General features: G+C 46.7%; 1 protein-coding gene across 5 annotated transcripts in view; it reads left to right on the top strand.

Annotated features, from left to right (window-relative positions):
* The window catches only part of TNS2 (tensin 2), a 130,126-nt gene that overhangs the window by 60,318 nt on the left and 51,285 nt on the right, over positions 1 to 18,523 (top strand). For 4 of the 5 annotated variants that reach the window (XM_081898093.1, XM_081898095.1, XM_081898094.1 and 1 more), the window contains exons 2-3: positions 9,251 to 9,362; positions 9,685 to 9,722. In XM_081898093.1, coding sequence (XP_081754219.1) covers positions 9,251 to 9,362; positions 9,685 to 9,722 — 150 coding nt within the window. Of the gene's footprint in view, positions 1 to 9,250; positions 9,363 to 9,684; positions 9,723 to 18,148; positions 18,257 to 18,523 lie in introns of all 5 variants that reach the window. The other variant, XM_081898097.1, reaches the window with a different exon arrangement.

Raw genomic sequence — 18,523 nt, forward strand, 5'->3', positions numbered from 1 at the left:
AGTAGTTGCACCAGCGTAACAACTTCTGCCCATGCAGGGGAACTTCCACTCTCCCTCTTCCACCCTGTGTTGCCCCTGCACCTTCCCAAATTTGCTCCAGAAGTTTGGAAGAACACCCAGGGAAGATTTTTGTGTGTGTGGAAACCAGCAAAGGTAAAAGGTGCTGTACTAAGAGGGAGAGGGAAGGTTTGGCACTGTGCAAATGCACTGGTGGAACCAATTTGGTTCTCCTGCTGGTGTGTTTGCACTGCGCCAATCTCCTTGCCCTCTCATCCCTCCTCTTCCCAGTAAGCAACAGCGACCCACCTGCTGTGAAGCAAGTGTTGCAGCTGCATGCCACTCTAACTTCTGTTTATCAGGAAGGCATATAAACACCTGCAAGCAAACCAGGATGGTTCTTAGTTGTATAACTGCCTGTAAACAAATCAGAACAAATGCTGTGTAAAGTCCAGATATAGTCTATCTGCTGCATACATTTTGTACAAGCAAATTGGGTTGAATGCTGAATAAGCAGGTCATCCAGAGGAGGCCTTTCAGTTGTGAGACACACAGTTCTAGCTTCACCAGAACACCTGTGCTCCCAGAGCATAATTTGCTATGGGTAAAGTATAAATTCTAAACCATGTTTATGATGGTGTCCACTGGCAATTATTCCAGATTATCATGGAGATAGTGTGTGGTGCAGAAGAGGTTTTGTTTTGTTTATAAAAAAGGAGGTGGGTCATACTTAAGGTGCATTTGATGCATTTCAGTGTATGCCTGGTTTAGGACCTTGTAATGAGCACGCATGCTAGCAATTAGGTAGCTGACTGCAATGCCTCAAGCATGGGGTAGGGGCATGTAGTAAGCCCATATTGGTGTAAGAGGGTAGTGTAAAAACTATACTGGGAAGGGGACAGGGAGCACTTATGGTGGCATTATTCGATAGAGTGCTGGACAAGGACCAGGGAGATCCAGGTTCAAATCCCTACTGAAGTCACAGCCACACCATGTAGCTAAAGCACATGGCTTCCTCCAAGGAGTCCTGGGAATTAGTTTGTTGAGGTGGCTGGGAATAATACCGTTGCAACCTCTAAGGCTAACCCATTTTGCAGGCCTGTGAGGGCAAATAGGGTGGGGTGTGTGTGTGTGGAGGTGATCTATGCATCCAGCATTGAGCTCCTTTGGGGGATGGACAGAACATATGTGGAAAAAACGAATTTAACTTTGGATGGGGTTCCATGTGACTCGCTTCCTATTTTGGGAACTCCCTGCTTACCATCTAGGAAATGCCTCTGAAGGGACAAGGGGCTTTCTTGGGAAGCTACACATCCGATATTGGAGCTGAGACCCCCAGGGTCCAGCCCAGCCCCCAAGGTCTCCATAACCACCTCCAGTGTCACAAGGACACCCCTGCCTGGCCATTTTCTCCCCTGTGAGCCAAGAAGGCAACAGCAAAGGGGACTTTTTCAAGCACAGCTCTGCCCACATTAACAACAAGAGCAGAGGCTGGTAAGCATTTTCTCTTCTGTGCCTCAAGCAGGCACAGCGGAGAAAGTGAAGTGTGCATGGAAAGAACCTTGGCAGAGCCTCTGGGACTGACCCAGCAGAGGCAGCGACAGAGGGGCAAAGAGCCCTGTGCCTGTGTTCTCAGGTGAGCCTGCATGAGGAAGGGATGGAACTGCGGCAGCAAGGGGTGCACTTCTGTTATTGGGAAATAGGGTGGAAAAGCAATTTGCAGCTTGGGTTTTACAGGATCAATAAGTCTCTTGGGCAAATGAGTGCTCCTAAGGGCGCATCCGCTGAGAAAGCCAATGCAGGGGCAGAAAGTATGCAGGGGGGGCATTGGGAGGGGAGAGTGCGTTGCGTGAGGCAGAACTTCCCACAACCTACGGTAATCCCTCAGGTGACACAGAAAATGCTCTCTCTCTTTCTCGCTCGCTCTCCACACCGATTTACTCCCATCCGGCTTTATTCTGGTTTTGGAGCTCACCTGGAGATGTCAAAGGGCTGGGAACAAACGCTTAAAAACAGCCTTGCTGAAAGCTTGCGACAGATTATTGGTGGGTTTGGGAAAAGGTGAACCCAGCCTTCACAGACTACAGCTGCCATCATGGAGGGCACCAGGTTGGCGGAGGCCGGGTGAAGATGTTTGTGCTTGTTGACTGCATGGACTGGGAGTGGAGAAGCATCTGACCATGTTGCCTGCTGATTTGTGCCCTGTGACTCTGGCCAGTCAGTTTCGACACAGGGCAGGTCCTTCCTGCTCATCTGTTAGGAGTTCAGTTTGTTTCTTTACTTTTTGGGGAGGGGGGCTGGAAGGAGGCCTTTCCCCTGGGAGCTTCAAACAGCCGCTTCTTGCTGGGCTCCTGCCCCCTTGGCCTCTCACCTGGGCTGGCCAGCAGCTCCTGCGTCTTGCCCTTTTAAACAGATAACTTGTTTTCACAGTTAAGAACCCCGCAACAAAGCAGGCGATTCATGGTTATTTATAGCCCAGCCGGCCATGCTGTGGCCCAGTGTGAATTGGCTCATTCAGTAGGGCTTATGTACACACGCTTTGAAACAGAGCCCTCTTCAGCTCTCCTTGAAAGAACTACATGTCCCAGGAAGCCTTCCTTCTTTGCAAGGCGGGCTTGCAATTCAGGCAGCTTTGCCTGTTCCTCCTCTTTCAGGCCTCATTTAAGCAGGCTGCAACTCCCACCACCACTGGGAGCTGGGTGTGCTCTATTTGACCCCCACTTTACAAATTCTGCAGCCTGAATAATCCTTTTCTTGCTAGGAGTAAATGTTTCTGCTTTTAAGATTCAAGTCCCTACAGCAAGCCTTCCCCAGCGGTTGCCTTCCAGATGTTTTGGACAGACTGCAGTATTGTTATAGAAAAAATAGGGGGGTTGGCTTTTCCTGTCCAACTCCCCAAGGGATGTACAATTCCCTCCGGATGGGCATATAGGACCCCCCAAAAGAGGACATGTCTGGGAATTCCCAGATGTGTGGCAACCCTACCATAACACTGCCCTGTGTGAAGAAGACTTTGTAGTTTTCCCCTCTAAATCTCCCACTGCTCTGTGATGTAGGATGACTTCAGGTTCTCGTGTGATGAGCGAGTGAGAGAAACTTCCACCCACCTTCTCCACGCCATGTGCAATTTCTATAAACCTTTATTATACCTCTCCTTATTTGCCATTCCTCCCCTGAACCAAATATGCCACTTTTCCTTCTAGGGAAGTTGCCCAGTTTTATTGCAAGATTGTAGTCTTTCTTTAACCAAAGAAAAACCATGGCCGCAACAGGCCACAATAGAGGCCCCATGGTGGAAAAACAGGCCCTAGTCCAGTTGCCTCTGGAGCACCGGGGGTAATGCAGCAGGGTGCAGTGGTGGGCGGTAGGGGGTGCTGGCAGTGGGGGGTGGAGACCGGGCACCCACAGCAAAAGCTTTGTGGGGTCCCAAGCCCCCAGAGCTCTCTGGAGATGGTGCCAGTGGGGATGGTTGTACATGGACCTGCTTTCGATACTGTTTGTGCCTTCAGAAGTTTTGGGGCAGACATGGCCTTGTTTCCAATCAGTGCATATCCTGTAACTTCCTGCTAAGATCCTGCAACTTTTTTATACCACATATGTTCCAGGATTATTGCTGTTGTTTGTTGTTGTTTTGGTCTTGCTTTAGAGCTCCACAGTGCAAGGCTTCTCCTCCCTCTAACTGCAATAACGCAGTAACATTGGGGAAGCATCGCAGAGCAATTAGATAAAGTGGAATGAAGTGCGGATGGTCCAGCCCAAATCCACCACTACTATTGTGTCAAGAATACAGCCATCCAAAAACACACCCATCTGGGGGGGGGGGGCATTGCAACATAAATGAATCCCACATACGGCAGCAAAGCACATGAGAAAGGAGCCTTAAGCAACATGCTGTAGCAGAGGGGGGTGCGCTTCGCAAAGTGATCTGGGGCTGAGAATGGAGGTGGGTGTCAATTTGCAATCATGTCCCTATATTCCTCTGACGTGTCAAAGGCACAATGCAATTGCTTGGCTTAGGATAGCCCTGCCCATATTGTAGCTGCAGGCAACTTTAACGGCAAGAAAACTTAGTAGCTGGTGAGATTCCTAAGAAGAGGTATGATTATGATATCTGAGTACAGATCCCAATATCTGAAGGTGTGTTTGTTGTGACATCTCTCACACACGTGTGTATACTGCTTGGGTTGCTCATATTCTCTAATGCACCACATAACATGCACACTTTCCTCCCTGCAGCATATGGAGATGTGTGGAAGGAGAAGGGAAGCTCTGCTGGTAATCCATCCATCTCCCCCCCCCCCTCTCTCTCTCTCTCACACACACACACTGCCCAATTTGCATGACTGGAATGCAGCTCCATTTCCGGCAGGACAGCTGTTGCATTTCTGGGTAATCCAGGCTTCAGTGCCCTCAGAATCCAGGAATGGGGATTTTGAGGGGGGCGCTGAGAAGGGGAGAAGGCTAGGGAAGGTCATTTGTAAAACTTGTCAGCTGAGGAATTCCTACTGTCATGGATGGTGCTTGTAAAAAAAAAAACCCTCTCTCTTTACATAGTATTCTCTAGACTTAGGGCTTTTTTTCAGCCGGAACTCTGGAACTGAGTTCCAGCACCTCTCAGATGGGCACCACTGCCATTCTAAGAGAATGAGGGAGGTGTTCATGGTGAGTTCCAGAACCTCTTTTACTAGAAGAATAGCACTGTCTAGTCCAGGGGTTGTCCACCTTGTCCCTACCGCCCACCAGTGGGCATTTCAGGATTCTAGGTGGGCGGGAGGGGGTTCTATGGCACAAGCTGAATCCTCCTTCCATTGAGCACTGGGGGGCAGTAAGGAAATTTTACCATCAAGAAAGAGGCATTAGTGGGCGGTAGGTATAAAAAGGTTGACTACCGCTGGTCTAGACTGTACTGTTCTCTTGAATATAATTTGCTTTAATGCATTTGAATATTGTATTTTAAAATTGTTGTAACCTTCCCTGGGACTTCGTGATGAAGTGCGGTAAGATATCTAAACAGCAGCAGCAGCAGCTGTCAGGGAATAGGAATACTTTCCTTTCCTTCTTATATATAATGTTCATTGCTAATATTTATAAATCGCAAATCTTTGAGCAGAAACACTCTCTCTTACTGATGAATTGTGGTGAAAGTATTCATTCCTTCTGATCACTTTTGGAATTTTCAGAAATAAACAAGCTGAGTTTAACTTTCAAAGAATGTGAGTGTGCTCAGTTCTGAACAACTGCAGATAAACAGCAGAATGTGATACTGGAAACAGAATTCAGCTTCCTGAGAAACTCATACCCTTTTCAGAAAGATGAATGGAATCTTTTCACCCATTTCTCATCCTTCAAGTTTCTAGCTCTCTTCATTGCAAAGATATGCTTCAAAGCATTTGGGCAAGGCTGGGTCTCCAAAGCTTAGAGATGTTGCACAATACTATTTCCAGTTGACAGCACTTGAGCTTCTGTGCCTCATCGCTGGCCATGATTAAGAGATGCAGAATACTTATTGTTTTAATGAAAATTAATCATTGATTGTTTATTACTGGAATAGGATGCATGCTTCTACTGATGTAAACCTTGTAATTAGGCTGCAGTTTCTGCAGTTACCTTGGAGTAAACCCCATTAAATACCATGGAATGGACTTCTGTGTAGGCACACAGAGGATTGCATAGTCTTATTACAGGATGATGATTATATGCTATGGTCAAGGAAATATTTGCATTCATGCGACTGTAATTACCTGTACATGCCATCATTAAAGTAAAATGGTTACTCAGTTTCAGAATAAATTAAAATGGAACAGAGAAACATGAATTATGCAAAATAATGGAAGAACAACAATAAAGTAGACACAATTGGATTTGGATAATTTATATCACAGAATTTCCTTGGAACAAATATGTTGCTTTAAAGAAGGGAGAAGGAAGGGCATTGTATACACAGCCATCCATATCAGCCCAAGAAGGTGAATCTGATAAAATTGCAAAGCAACTTATGGTGTATTCAAATTGCAGCTTAGTACTGTCATATCTTGAAGTATATCACTCAGGGATTCCTCAAACCAGCTTTCAGTTCATACTAATGTGTAGAAAGGAGATTCACATTTGTTTATAGAGCCAAGAATGGTGATAGTGTGGCTATTCCAGTTTAATTAAACCGGAGTAAAATATTGTGATTTTGTTTAAGTTGCTCTTAAGCATACCCAGATGACTATTTCTCTTCAAAGCATTTATTCACAAGAATGGTAAGGTTGCAAGACCCCTAAAAGGCCACCTAGTTTATCCCCCTGCCATGAGTCAGATCTCGCCATCCACCAGCATCCCACAAGAAAAAGCAAACTACGCCATTCAGACCACAAGGCGAGCAGAACACATCTCTTGCAGAAAGCTGATTACAGAGTGAAATAGCTTGGCCCAGTGAGCCAAGTTTAAAAAACAAAGCATACAGGGGCACTGCCAAACTGACCTGGGGAGAAATTCCTGCCATCCCCAATGTATTTGTTTCCTTGCTTCTATGTATACATTTAGATGTCTTTTTTCTGCCAGGGGCACTCAAATCAATTTACAATGAATCTGTCAACAAAAAACACCAACCCCCCCCCACAGACACACCTGAAAGCCATTGTAACAAAAGTTCAGCCTCCAGCAAAGTCATAGGAGTAGTAGCTAAAACAAATAAGCAATAATAAAAGCACCACTGGAAGCCAACTAAATTGTAGAATTATAGTTGGAGGGGGAGGCAGAGGGCATCTAGTCCAACCCTCTGCAGTGCAGGAATCTTTTGCCCAACATGGGGCTTGAACCCACAGCCTTGAGATTAAGAGTTTCATGTTCTACCAACTGAGCTATCCTAGCACTCTTTTTTTTTTTAAAGATGTATCTTGTAAGGGGTAAACTACATGCTGCAGAGAATGTGGCGCTGCAACTGATAATGTCTGGTATAGACTCCCAACATTATCCCACTGTGAATTTCTCTGTTGCTTGTGGTGATGGGAAAATTGCTTTGTGATGACCATACCATGTGTAAGTTGAGCAAGATGTTTTAGACAGGGGAGGAGACTCTACCCCGACCTGCCATTTTCAGCATAGGCTGCCTTAAACTGTGCAAGACAATTGGTCCATCAACACTGACTGCCAATGACTCTCTGGGGTTTCAGACAAGGAGCCCCCCCCCCTCAGCCCCACCTGAAAATGCCAGGGATTGAACTTGGGACCTGCTTTGTGCAAGGCAAATGCTCTAGCACTTAGCTGTGGCCCTTTCCAATCGAGCCCTCACTCATTTTAATGTGCAGTTCTGCTGGAAATTGTTCATCAGGGCAGGGGCATGGTGTGGGGAAGACCAGGGGGCTGTAGCCCCAGGCACATGGTTTTAAGGGGGCATGAACCAGGTGCCCCCCACAGGGATCTCCCCCCTGCCTGCCACTGGGGGTCTCTGGGCCTCAGGGCCCAGCCTTGCCGGTGTACACCTGGTTCCCTTGCCAAGGGTCGCGTTGGCCAGCCTGGTTCCCCCCTGCATGGACAGGTGGGCAGGCAGTGCAGTGCAGCCCAGTGAACTGTGTGCCCTGCGCCTGGCAGCAGCGACAAGGGTTTGGCTGGTGCAATGGGCTTTGTTCACCCTCCATGCCCAGCCCCTGGTCACTTTCAAGGTGAACATGTGCATCTGCTCTTCACCTTAATTTCAGTTAGCGAGGGAAATCACTGCTATCTTCCGTCCATGTAGTTGAGATTATACATTCCAGATGAGTGTAGGTATTTCTTCCACGTTCCAGCAGAACACTGAACATTGACCTGGCACCCGCCATTCCAGGAAGAATGATCTAATGGACCCTTAGCATGCACATTCCTTCTATCTGTAGAGGATTAGGCTGGGCCTGCAGCTTATGGAGGAATGTTCAGCAAAGTTCTGCATATGTCACCAAAGTTCATTGCAGTCATTGGACTTGGGGGGGGTGTCCTTCCCAAAGGAGTGGACTGATTTTGTTCATGTTCTTCAGTTCCAACTCTACAGTTCTTTGATTCTATAATTCTATGATTCTAAGAGTCTGGGCCCTACACGCACACAGAAATGCTCTCCTCCCCAGCAGGTATGTCTGAATGTGATTAATTCGTATAAAGATGGTCTTGCTGGCTCAGATCCATCTCTAGTTAGTTGAGAGCTGCAACAGTTTAACTTGCTTGGAAGTAAGTGTCATTGAGTTCTGCGGTGCTTACTTCCTTGTACGTGGGTGTAGCTTTACAACCCTAGTTGGTTAGATCAACCAATTCTAAAAGAATATTTTTGTTAACTAAAGAAGATGCTACCCTTTGCTTACAATGAAGTGAATTATTTGTTAATATGATACGTATAAAAACTGCAGATGTCAGGTACCATCTTAAGAGGCTTTCCTCCACTAATACATTCATTTTAGTGCACAATTTCTCCTAACATATGCATTTTGTACATAGCAAGTAGCAGAATTTGTAGAAGTGCTAATTTTGAAGAATAGCTGTGTTCATGCATTATTTCGGGAAGTGTGAATTATTTAGCTTTGCATTAAAAAATGAACCAACAAAATTTGCATGGAGGTTATATGATCCAGCCGTCAAGTGATTGTTATCTTGTACCTTCCACTTTAGTCTTCTGACACTTCTTTCAGTGAAAAAAGTCCTATGTATTTATTTATTGGATATGGGTTTGTTGTGCAAGAGCACACTGTTTTGTTTTGCAAAGGGTGTATGCCAACATCTACCTGAATGTGTAAGGAATTAGTGCAGAAGTGTGACAGAGAGTGTGCGTTGTGCCTTTTTCTAGTGGCGGCTGGTAGGGTGGGAGGCCGGCAGACTGACAGTAGGTGGAGCCAGCCAACTAGGAGACAACTAGGTCTAGACAGAGACAACTAGGTCTAGCCCTGGTCCCATCTTCCTCCCTGCTGAGTTCTGCAAGGGCAAGACTGAGTCTGAGGAGGAGGAGGATGAAACTGGCAGCCATGACCACCCCCTGGACTGGATGTAAGTAAGAAGGCAGGTGGGCACTTGCTGAGAGGAGACTGAGGTTGGTGGGGCAGTGCCCCCTTTGCCCAAATGGACCACTGCCTTTTGCACTGTAACATGTCTGCATTTTAGTACCTTCAACAGCAGCACAGCTGTTCTCTTCACATCTTTACATTGTGGCTTCACAGACACATGTCCATGGTATCTGTTTGTGCAATGAACAGATATTTTTATTTTAGCGATCCCCCATACTAAATCCCTGACCCTGTGTTTGTCATTTCAGCCTGGGAAGGTGTCCGAGCCTCACACCTTCAAAGAGAAAGTATTTAAGAAGAAGAAAAAGGCCTGTGTTGTGTGCAAGGAGTCCATTGAGACCCAGGGTCTTGTTTGTAAAGGTAAGAGCTGTCCAGATACAGTCCTCCCAGTCTTCCTTATCTTTCATAGCGGAGAAGCAAAAGGCCCAGTCAATATGAATAATTCTCCATCTATTTAAAAAACACAGAAGCCAGGGTTTTCATTCAGTTAACAAGAGCATCCAGGACAGCAGAATTAAAAGGAAGCCACGTGGCAATTAAATAACCACACAGTGCTCTTCAATGTGCTTTACTGTTGTACCATATACTTTATTGTTAATTGCACATCAGAGAGAATCCATCTTTAAGGTTACAAGGTGTGGATCTGGAATAGTTTTTCTGAAAGTGTTTTTTTTTCTTGCAGTGTGCAAAGTGGCAAGCCACAAGAAATGTGAAGCCAAGGTAAGAGCAAAGAGGAGTTTGTTAGAAAAAATAGGGGGCAGGGGGCTGTTTAGTGGCATATAATAATCACTTCAGTTTGCATTCTGTGCACATAGATGCGTGTTCCTTGGGAGTTTAATAAACCTACCCCACCCCACCCCAAAGGCCCCTTCAAGTGTGTGAAGGAGCAGCAGCAGCAGCAACTCCCACAGCCCGACATTCCATTCCATTCCTTGCTATGTGTGGGTCTTGTTAGCTTAGTGCTGGCGAGTGCATGCCTCCTCTATGAGGTCACCACTCTGTCCTATGTTTTGACTGTTTGGTGTCAAAATGCCCTGTTTTAAAATGGAAACAGGGTGCCTTTGCCTGCGCTTGTGAAATGTCAGCCACCTGGGTGGAAAGATCTGAACCATTTTGGGGTTGCCGTTCCCAGTTCGAAGGATGGTATCCTCATAATCGCCATTCTTTATACGGCACCAGCCATATTCATGGCGCTTTACAGAGCACAAGAGGGCAAGTCCCTGCCCTGAGGAGCTTCCAATCTGAAATTGACACACAGGAAGCAGAACCAGAAGGGGGTGGGGTGGGCAGAGTTAAAACAAGGTAGGAATCTGTGGTTGTTTCCGTTCTTTGTGCTTAGGGTTGCTTTAAGGCAAGGGTGAGGAGTCTGTGGCCCATGGGCTAATTGTGACCTTCCAGTCATATGGGGCTGTCAGGAATCACCCCATGTCACACCCTTCTCTGGGCCTGTTCCCCAGCAATGCCACGTTGCAATCAGTGGTGTAGCAAACTCAGGTGGTACCCAGTGCGGTAAATTTCTTGTCACCTGCCCCCACATTGAAATTATTAAAAGAAGGAAAAATAAGATGCTTACAGTTGCAAGTGTTATTTTCTGGTTTATTTACTTAACATTGTGAGCATAAGCACTTAAAACCGTTTTTTTCCTAACTTTGTTCTCTGCAAATTTTGAAATCACATCATCAAAATCAATTCCTTTCGCTACTTTGTTTTCAATTGACAAAATGGCCAAGCCAGAGAGCTTGACTCATTGTGGACCTAAGATAACTCTTGATTAATTTTGGTTTTGAAAAACTCCTCTCACCTGATGTCTAGCAATGTAAACCGAATTTTAGAATAACTATTCAGAGATTTGAAATAAGGCTCAAAGCAAACAGGAAATTGCCCTAAAAATGGCAATATAGACATATATTTGTGTTTACCTTTTAGGCTGTGTTCCTGTTTCAGCAATTCATATAAGCCTCTAGTAAAAATGTCATTTATGGAAATAGCAGGAGTTATATAATCGGGTCTTACTCAAAAATGTCAGGAAGCTACTTTGCAACTACCGGTACTCACTTTTAACCTAGGATTGCATCCTCTGCAAGGAGACAGAGCAGTTTCAAGCCTAATAGAAGCACCTTGTGCTAGTTCATGTCACCCTGTTACAGCAGCTGCACCTTGTGTTCATTGATCTGGTGCTGAAACCCACAAAGTACTTAGTACTTCAGTACTTAGCAAGTGAATATAAAGTAAAGCAGTGTTTCCCAACCTTTTTTGGGCAAAGGCACACTTGTTTCATGAAAAAAATCTCGAGGCACACCACCATTACAGCCCCGTGACGTCAGCGCGCAGCGTCACGCCGGGAGGGACATGAATTGCTAGCAAATTACATAATCACCTCCTTGAGGGCTGGCTCATCTTCTCCGAAGGCAGAATCCCATTAATTAACAGCACAGACTCACACCATAGCCAAGACGAGGGGGGAAAACCTCAGTCATGCACAGTCATGCACATGTGGGGGCTAAATGAGGACGAAGACCGGGCAGAGAGCAGGGTTCAAATCACCCCACCTGGCCAGGACAATCCCTGGGTGCTCCCTTGGCCCACTCGCCTGACCCACCTCGCAGGGCTGTTGTTGCGAGGATAACACGGGGAGAACCACGCGCGCCCCCGGGAGCTCCTTGGAGGAGAAAGCGGGCGATGAATGCAATGCACGAAATATATGAGAGGTGACCAGGTTTTGTAGGTGAGGGGCCCCCGCCAGCCTCCGCTTCCAACACCCGGCGCAACAACGCCGAAGTTTCCCCCCGGGCTCGGCTCGGGGAGCACCGGTGCTCCCCCCGCGGCTCCCCTTCGCCCTCCCGGCTCTCTCTGCCGCCCACTGGGCACCCCCCTCACCTGCCAAGTCCGGAGCGCCGGTGGAAGTTGCATGCATGCATGCAGGGCGCCGCGTTGCCATTGCATTGCACTGCACTCCATGCAACGCCTGCACGCATGCATTGCCTTGCACGCCCGCCAAGGGGTCTCCCCGCGGTCCGATGCGTCCCCTCCGGCGCGGATGCAGCATTGCAAAAATAAAAAACCCCCGACGCAGCCCTACCTGGGGGGCAGCCTCCGCCTCCGCCGCTCCGCCTCCGCGGGGATCCCCGGGCTCCATCCTGCCGCCCGATCTCCGGAGGGCGCAGGCAGGCTGTGCGGGGTCTGCGCGGAAGAGCCCCTGCCCGCCCGGCTGCCGCCGCTGCGCTTATTCCATGGCCGGGAGAAGAGCGCTTCAAATAAAACTGCCGGCCCGCCAGGCCACGCTGGGAAACGTAGTTCGCGCACCCCGCGCGGGCGCGGAGCCCAAGGGCGAGGGGACTACGGATCCCGGCAGCCCCCGCGCCGGGGACAGAGGAGGAGAGGCCGGGTGCAGGGATGGAGGGACGGGTGGGCGAGCGAGTGAGTGAGTGGCAGCCGCCAAGCCTTGGCCGAGAGCCAGGAAGGGCCTCCCCGGAGGAGGAGGAGGAGGAGGAGGGAGGCGCAGAGCGGGAGGGAGGGAGGGAACCCCAGGGGTCATCTAGTGACGGCGCCCCAATCGAAAATTTGACTTTTAAAAAAAAAATCTTTCAATTTTTAAATTTTTCCCGCGGCACACCAGGCAACATCTCGCGGCACACTAGTGTGCCGCGGAACAGTGGTTGGGAATCACTGAAGTAAAGCACCAGGGACTTCATGCCTCTGTAGACTAAGTGTCAGACCCAAGGGGGGGGGGGGAGTACTCTATACATTTACTTGAGAATTGCATGCCTAATAGTACCTATAGCATAATTGCTTCTAATTTCTATTGCTTATGAGGATGACTTTTCTCTATACTTTTCATACACGGCTATGCTGCCTCTACAAGACAATACCAAAAAAATCACCAGTATGCACCTGTGCCAGGTAGTGTGTAGAACCTTGACCATTAACATAATTATTCAGGGCTCAAGACCCAACTAGTCATTGAAATATTTATTGGTAGTGGCGCCTACCCTGTGGAACGCCCTCCCATCAGATGTCAAGGAAATAAACAACTATCTGACTTTTAAAAGACATCTGAAGGCAGCCCTGTTTAGGGAAGTTTTAAATGTTTGAAGTTTTATTCTGTTTTTAGTATTCTGTTGGGAGCTGTCCAGAGTGGCTGGGGAAACCCAGCCAGATGGGCGGGGTATAAATAATAAAAGTATTATTATTATTATTAGTTATTATTATTATCAAATAGATTTCTAGCAAATACTTCTATAAAACTTGAGCAAATTATGTCATATTATTTTCTGTCATTTGAATGAACGTGAGAATGGTAGCTACTCCTAGTTCAAATGGCTGGAGAACTAATGGTTCAAACTTCATGAAAAATGGCACCTAAAAGGACATATCTAGTTTAAAAAAATACTATTAATGACTTTATTGTTTCAATTCATTTTATGCTCCTTTACATCCATGTTTCTGCTTTCATTTCCCTCCTCTACTCTTTCCCTGCTCCATATCAAAAACCCAGATAGCATAACTGCATAGTTTTACATATATTTATTGATTGCATAGCATGTAATTAATCTATTGAACATTCACATTGTTAATCAATCTTGGCTCCATTAGCCTATGTTTGCAACTAAGGCTGTAATCCCTCTGTCCCATTCTACTTGTCAGTAGGAGATGGAAAGCAGAGCTCACTCCATCAGCTCTGCTGCGACAGACCTAGCCATGGCTACTCAAAAAGCAGTCCCATGTAATTCAATGAGGTTTACTCACAGTTAAATGGGGTTACAGTATAAGACTGCAATCCTATACCCACTTACTTTGAGGCACATCCAGCTGAACTTGGATGGGAATGACTTCTGAGTAGATATGCATATATTTCACTGTAAAGTAGGCTCTCTCTACAATTGCAACCCTGCCTCCAGTTACTCAGGTATAGAACGCATGCATAATTAAGGGCAGGATTGCACCCACAGCTATCACACAGAACTACCCCTGGGGATGCACACATGCCATGGTAATTTCTCTGCTCATAGAATCCTATCCCGAGAATGTTAGGCTACAGTCCTACACACACTTACACGGAAGTAAATCCTATTGAACTGAATGGAATTCCTACTAAGGAAACATCTTTAAGAATGCACTAGTAGTTTCACTCAACATTAGCTGTGATGTGATCCACTTGTCCCATGGATTTCAAATGACCAAAATGTAACTTTCTCCAAATTGGGACCATAGAACTGTCACATATTAAATGTAATTAGTACAAACTCCTTCATGACAGGAACATTCACCTGCACATACACACCCAACTCTACAGATCAGCCTTTCTCAACTTTGGGTTCCCAGATGTTGTGGGACTACAACACGCATTATCCTAGCTAGCAGGACCAGTGGTCAGGGATGATGGAACCTCGTGGCAAGAAGCAGGGGGTGGGGTGGTCGGCGAGAGCTTTAAAATAAAGAGGCGCATCTTGGCCATCAAAGATGGCGGTCCCTTTTCCACACAGAGGAGGGTTTGGGGGTGTTACAATCTGAAGTGGGGGGGGGCACGGAAGGAGGAGAATTCAATGCAAGCATGAAAATGATGGCGATGGAACTGACCTGTTTGTGTGTGTGTTTAGAGAAGGGGCAGAATGGAGAAGATATAGGGGAGGAGGATCAAAGCCCCAGCAACTCCCACGTAGTTCGGTGTGCGTTGATTAAACACGCTCCATGGTGTGTAGGAGGGAACGGCATGAATGAACAGGGGAGGCAAAGAGGAAAAGGAAGGCGGCGGCAGCAGTCACCGCTCACTTGCTTTGGTGCACAGGTGCGCAAGTCTGGATGGAGGAATAGCTGCCCTCCGAAGCCTCTTGGAGTGACCTCTAGGGGCAGAGCCTCCTTAAAGGGGCAAGCGGGATTCTCTGGGTCCCACCAGCCTTTATTTGTGCAAAAGGGGTTTGGGTTCAGCCGGCATTATGACACCCAGGGCAGACTGCACCCCACACCCCTAGGTTGCAATGCATAATAGTGCTTCAGTGGTAGGTTTATGTTGGACTGTCCATACTTCAGTCCCACCTCCCCTTTTAGTTTTCCTGCGATGCTTCACCAGTGTTACCACATTATTGCCACTTGGAGGGGCACTCTTGCACTGTAGCACAACAAATTCGGGAAAAGCCCCAGCCCACCGCTGCCCAGAATATCTGCGATATAAAAATAGGTCACAGCAGGTTTCAGCAAGAAGCTATGGGACACTGGAAATGCAGCAATATTTATTTATCTGTTTCTTAAAATTTATATACTGCTTGATTGTAAAAATGAATCATGAATGCACTACAGTGGTACCTCGGGTTAAGAGCTTAATTCGTTCTGGAGATCCGTTCTTAACCTGAAACTGTTCCTAACCTGAGAGACCACTTTAGCCTCCTTCTGCCGCCGCCGTGCGATTTCTGTTCTCATCCTGAAGCAAAGTTCTTAACCCAAGGTACTATTTCTGGGTTAGCGGAGTTTGTAACCTGAAGCGTCTGTAACCTGAAGCATCTGTAACCCGAGGTACCACTTTATTTATTTATTTATTTATAGTCTCAATGCCTTCATTTATTATCTTATTTTTACTTTTTTAAAAATATACATTTTTATTAGTTTTTACATATATTTTCCAAACAGAACATTTAATCTCATCTCATCTTATACAACATTTTGGGTATTTTAGCCTGAGACTTCCATCAACCACGTCTAATGATTTTCAGACCTCATTTCTTAATCTTACATTTGTTATCCTAACTATTACTTTTAATATAATCCATAACTTAAAATCCATTCTCATAAATCTTTTCTGCAGTATTTCATATAGTTCTCCTTACAAAACTTATTGTAGTCCTACAAGCATAGTTGGTTGGTTACAATTGTCTTTCAGATAACTTGTATATTCACTCCAATCTTTCAAGAATTTCTGGTCCCGCTGGTTTCAAATTCTCCCTGTCATCTTATCCAATTCTGCCCATCAATTTCATCTGCCATTCCTCTTTGGTCAGTAGTTCTTCCTGCCTCTATTTCTGTGCCAATAATACTGACGCTGCAGTTGTCGCATATAAAAACAGTTTTTTATCTTGTCTTTTAATGTCAGTGCCTACAATACTAAGTAAAAATGGTTCTGGGTTTCTTTAATACATGTATATTTCAACATCTTTTTCATCTCATTATAAATCATTTCCCAGAAGCCTTTCACTTTTTTACATTCCTACCACAGATGATAAAAGTGCCTTCCTTTTCCTTACATTTCCAACATTTATTACTTATTTTATACATTTTAGCTAATTTCGCTGGTGTAATATACCATCTATACATCAAAGCACTTCATGCAGTAAATTTTGTTCCTTCTTTCCATAATTTCTCCCAGTCTTTTAGCTGTATATTATAACCAAAGATGAATGCACTATTTTTAAGGCCTCGCTAGCACATGCTACTTTCAGCCCCATTTTAAGCCCTGGAGCATCCTTGAGATCTGAGGAAAAGGAAATGGCCACGAATGGGAGATGGAGGCTTCCCCTGGCTCTGTGAATGCCCTTTTGTGACTTCTTTGTAGATAAATGTGCTCTCCAGCATGCCAGGGGAGGCTGCGGGAGTCGGGGAGTTGCTGAGGAAACACAGAGCTCTTTGCACAGGTTCTGGCTTGAGCCTGGCCAACTTCCGGGAGGGAAGTGTGGGGTGTGTGGCAAGGGGTTGATCTCATAAGGGCATACAGAGGGGTGGTTGGAACAGAGGCAGCTGCAGCTCATGGGGGGGGGGAGCCAGGTTATGGGGAAAGGGTCAGAAGGCCTGACCTGAAGAGGATCCCTTTTGGGTTGCACGGCTGCTTTTGAGCATAGCTTTAGTTCTATGGACAGGCCTACAGCTATGGAAAGAGAAATCTAAAAACAAAAGGGGGAAAATTCTTTTAATGATCAAGTAGAGCAAATGCAAAAATGGCAAAAGATTAAGGTTTTCATTTGGGGGTGGCAGAGCTGGCTTTAGTTTAGGAGATGCAATGGGCAGGGCAGGGTCTTCTCTGTTGCAACACACATACACCCCACTGAAATTAATCACGACTTGTTACTATAGATATTTAAAAAGTGATGTCCAGAGATCTCCCTCCCCTCTTGGGCTATGGTAGCAAAGAGGGAACTGGAAGGGAGAGAACCCCTCTCCACTGCCCTCTGGCTATGCAGTCTGCTGGGCAAAGCCATAGGCAGCTCCTCAAAAATTGAATGGGTTAAATTGATTTAGGAGAAGGGCTGCAGCTCAGTTGGTAGAGCATCTGCTTTGCCTGCAGAAAGTCCCGGGTTCAAGTGCACGGCGTCTCCAGGCAGGGCTGGGGCAGACTCCATCTGAATCCTGGAGGGCCACTGCCAGTCAGTGAAGGCATACTGAGCTAGATGGCAGCTTCCTGTGTTCCTAAATCTTGCAGCCTTAAAAAGAAACCAAACCAAACAGGTTTATTACTGACAGCATATAGAGTTCCCGCTTGGGCACCCAATCAGGCCCTGATCTGCTTAGTCTTAGCAAGGCTTCTTCATTGTGCACTTGCTTTTCACTGTGGCTTCCAGTGACCTCCTTTGTGGTTTGGTCCACCTTGGCCACACTCCTGTGCACCGTTATCCAGGCATGATGAGCCCTGGAGTCGGAACCTGCGACTCCTGTGAGATCCAGACCTCTGGCCCTTTAAGCCCGCACGGGGCCGCTCTTCTGAGTTGTGTAATTATGGAGCGGAGTTTGCCTTGCACCTGGGCCAAGGGCAGCAGCTGGAGGAGAAGCCACTTAACTCCAAGCTGCTGCTGTTCTGGGACTAGTCCTCCCCCCGCTCCCCTTTTCTAAATAGCGGGATCAGTGGCCGTTTCTGCACACACAGCTCTGCTCTCAGGAAAGACGCGACAGCAAGTGGGAGAATGCGGGGAAGGGAGGAGGACAGCTAGGAGGCTGGAGGGTTGAGCAGGCTTAGTCCCTCATCCATGGGACAGCTGGGGCCTCTGGTTTCCTCCGTGTAGCTGGTGCCTCTTTTGGGAGGCTCCCTGTTGGGCAGAGAGAGAGAGAGAGAGAGAGAGAGAGAGAGAGAGAGAGAGAGAGAGAAGAAAAGCCGGCACCGATCGCTGGATTGCAAGCAGGGAGAAGAGCTGCCGCAGCAGACCTAGTGTAGAATTGGTATCTTCCAACAGGTGGGCTGGAGGCGTGCACGGTTCTGCTAGCAGAGGTGTGTGTTCTTCCCTTGCCACAAGGGGGCAGCAGTCCCCGGAAGGAGCGCTGGTCAGTGGACACTGCTTCAGGTGAGGGATTAAGGATGAAAAGGTGGGTAGAAACCCCCATTGCGGCCGAAGGGACCAAACTTATTTATTGTTATTTATTATGTTGTTATTTATTTATGCATTACATTTATTCATTTACTTCTTATGCTGTATTCATTAATTAAGCTATACACTGCCCATTGACCAGGTTTGAGCCACGATAGGTAAATGGGAGGCATTTGCTATATTCTTTTGTTTATTATGGGTGGGATTCAACTCACCAGCCCCCGGAGCGGAAGCTGCAACAGG

Source organism: Podarcis melisellensis (assembly GCF_964234715.1).
Source record: "Podarcis melisellensis genome assembly, chromosome: 2".
NCBI lineage: Eukaryota > Metazoa > Chordata > Lepidosauria > Squamata > Lacertidae > Podarcis > Podarcis melisellensis.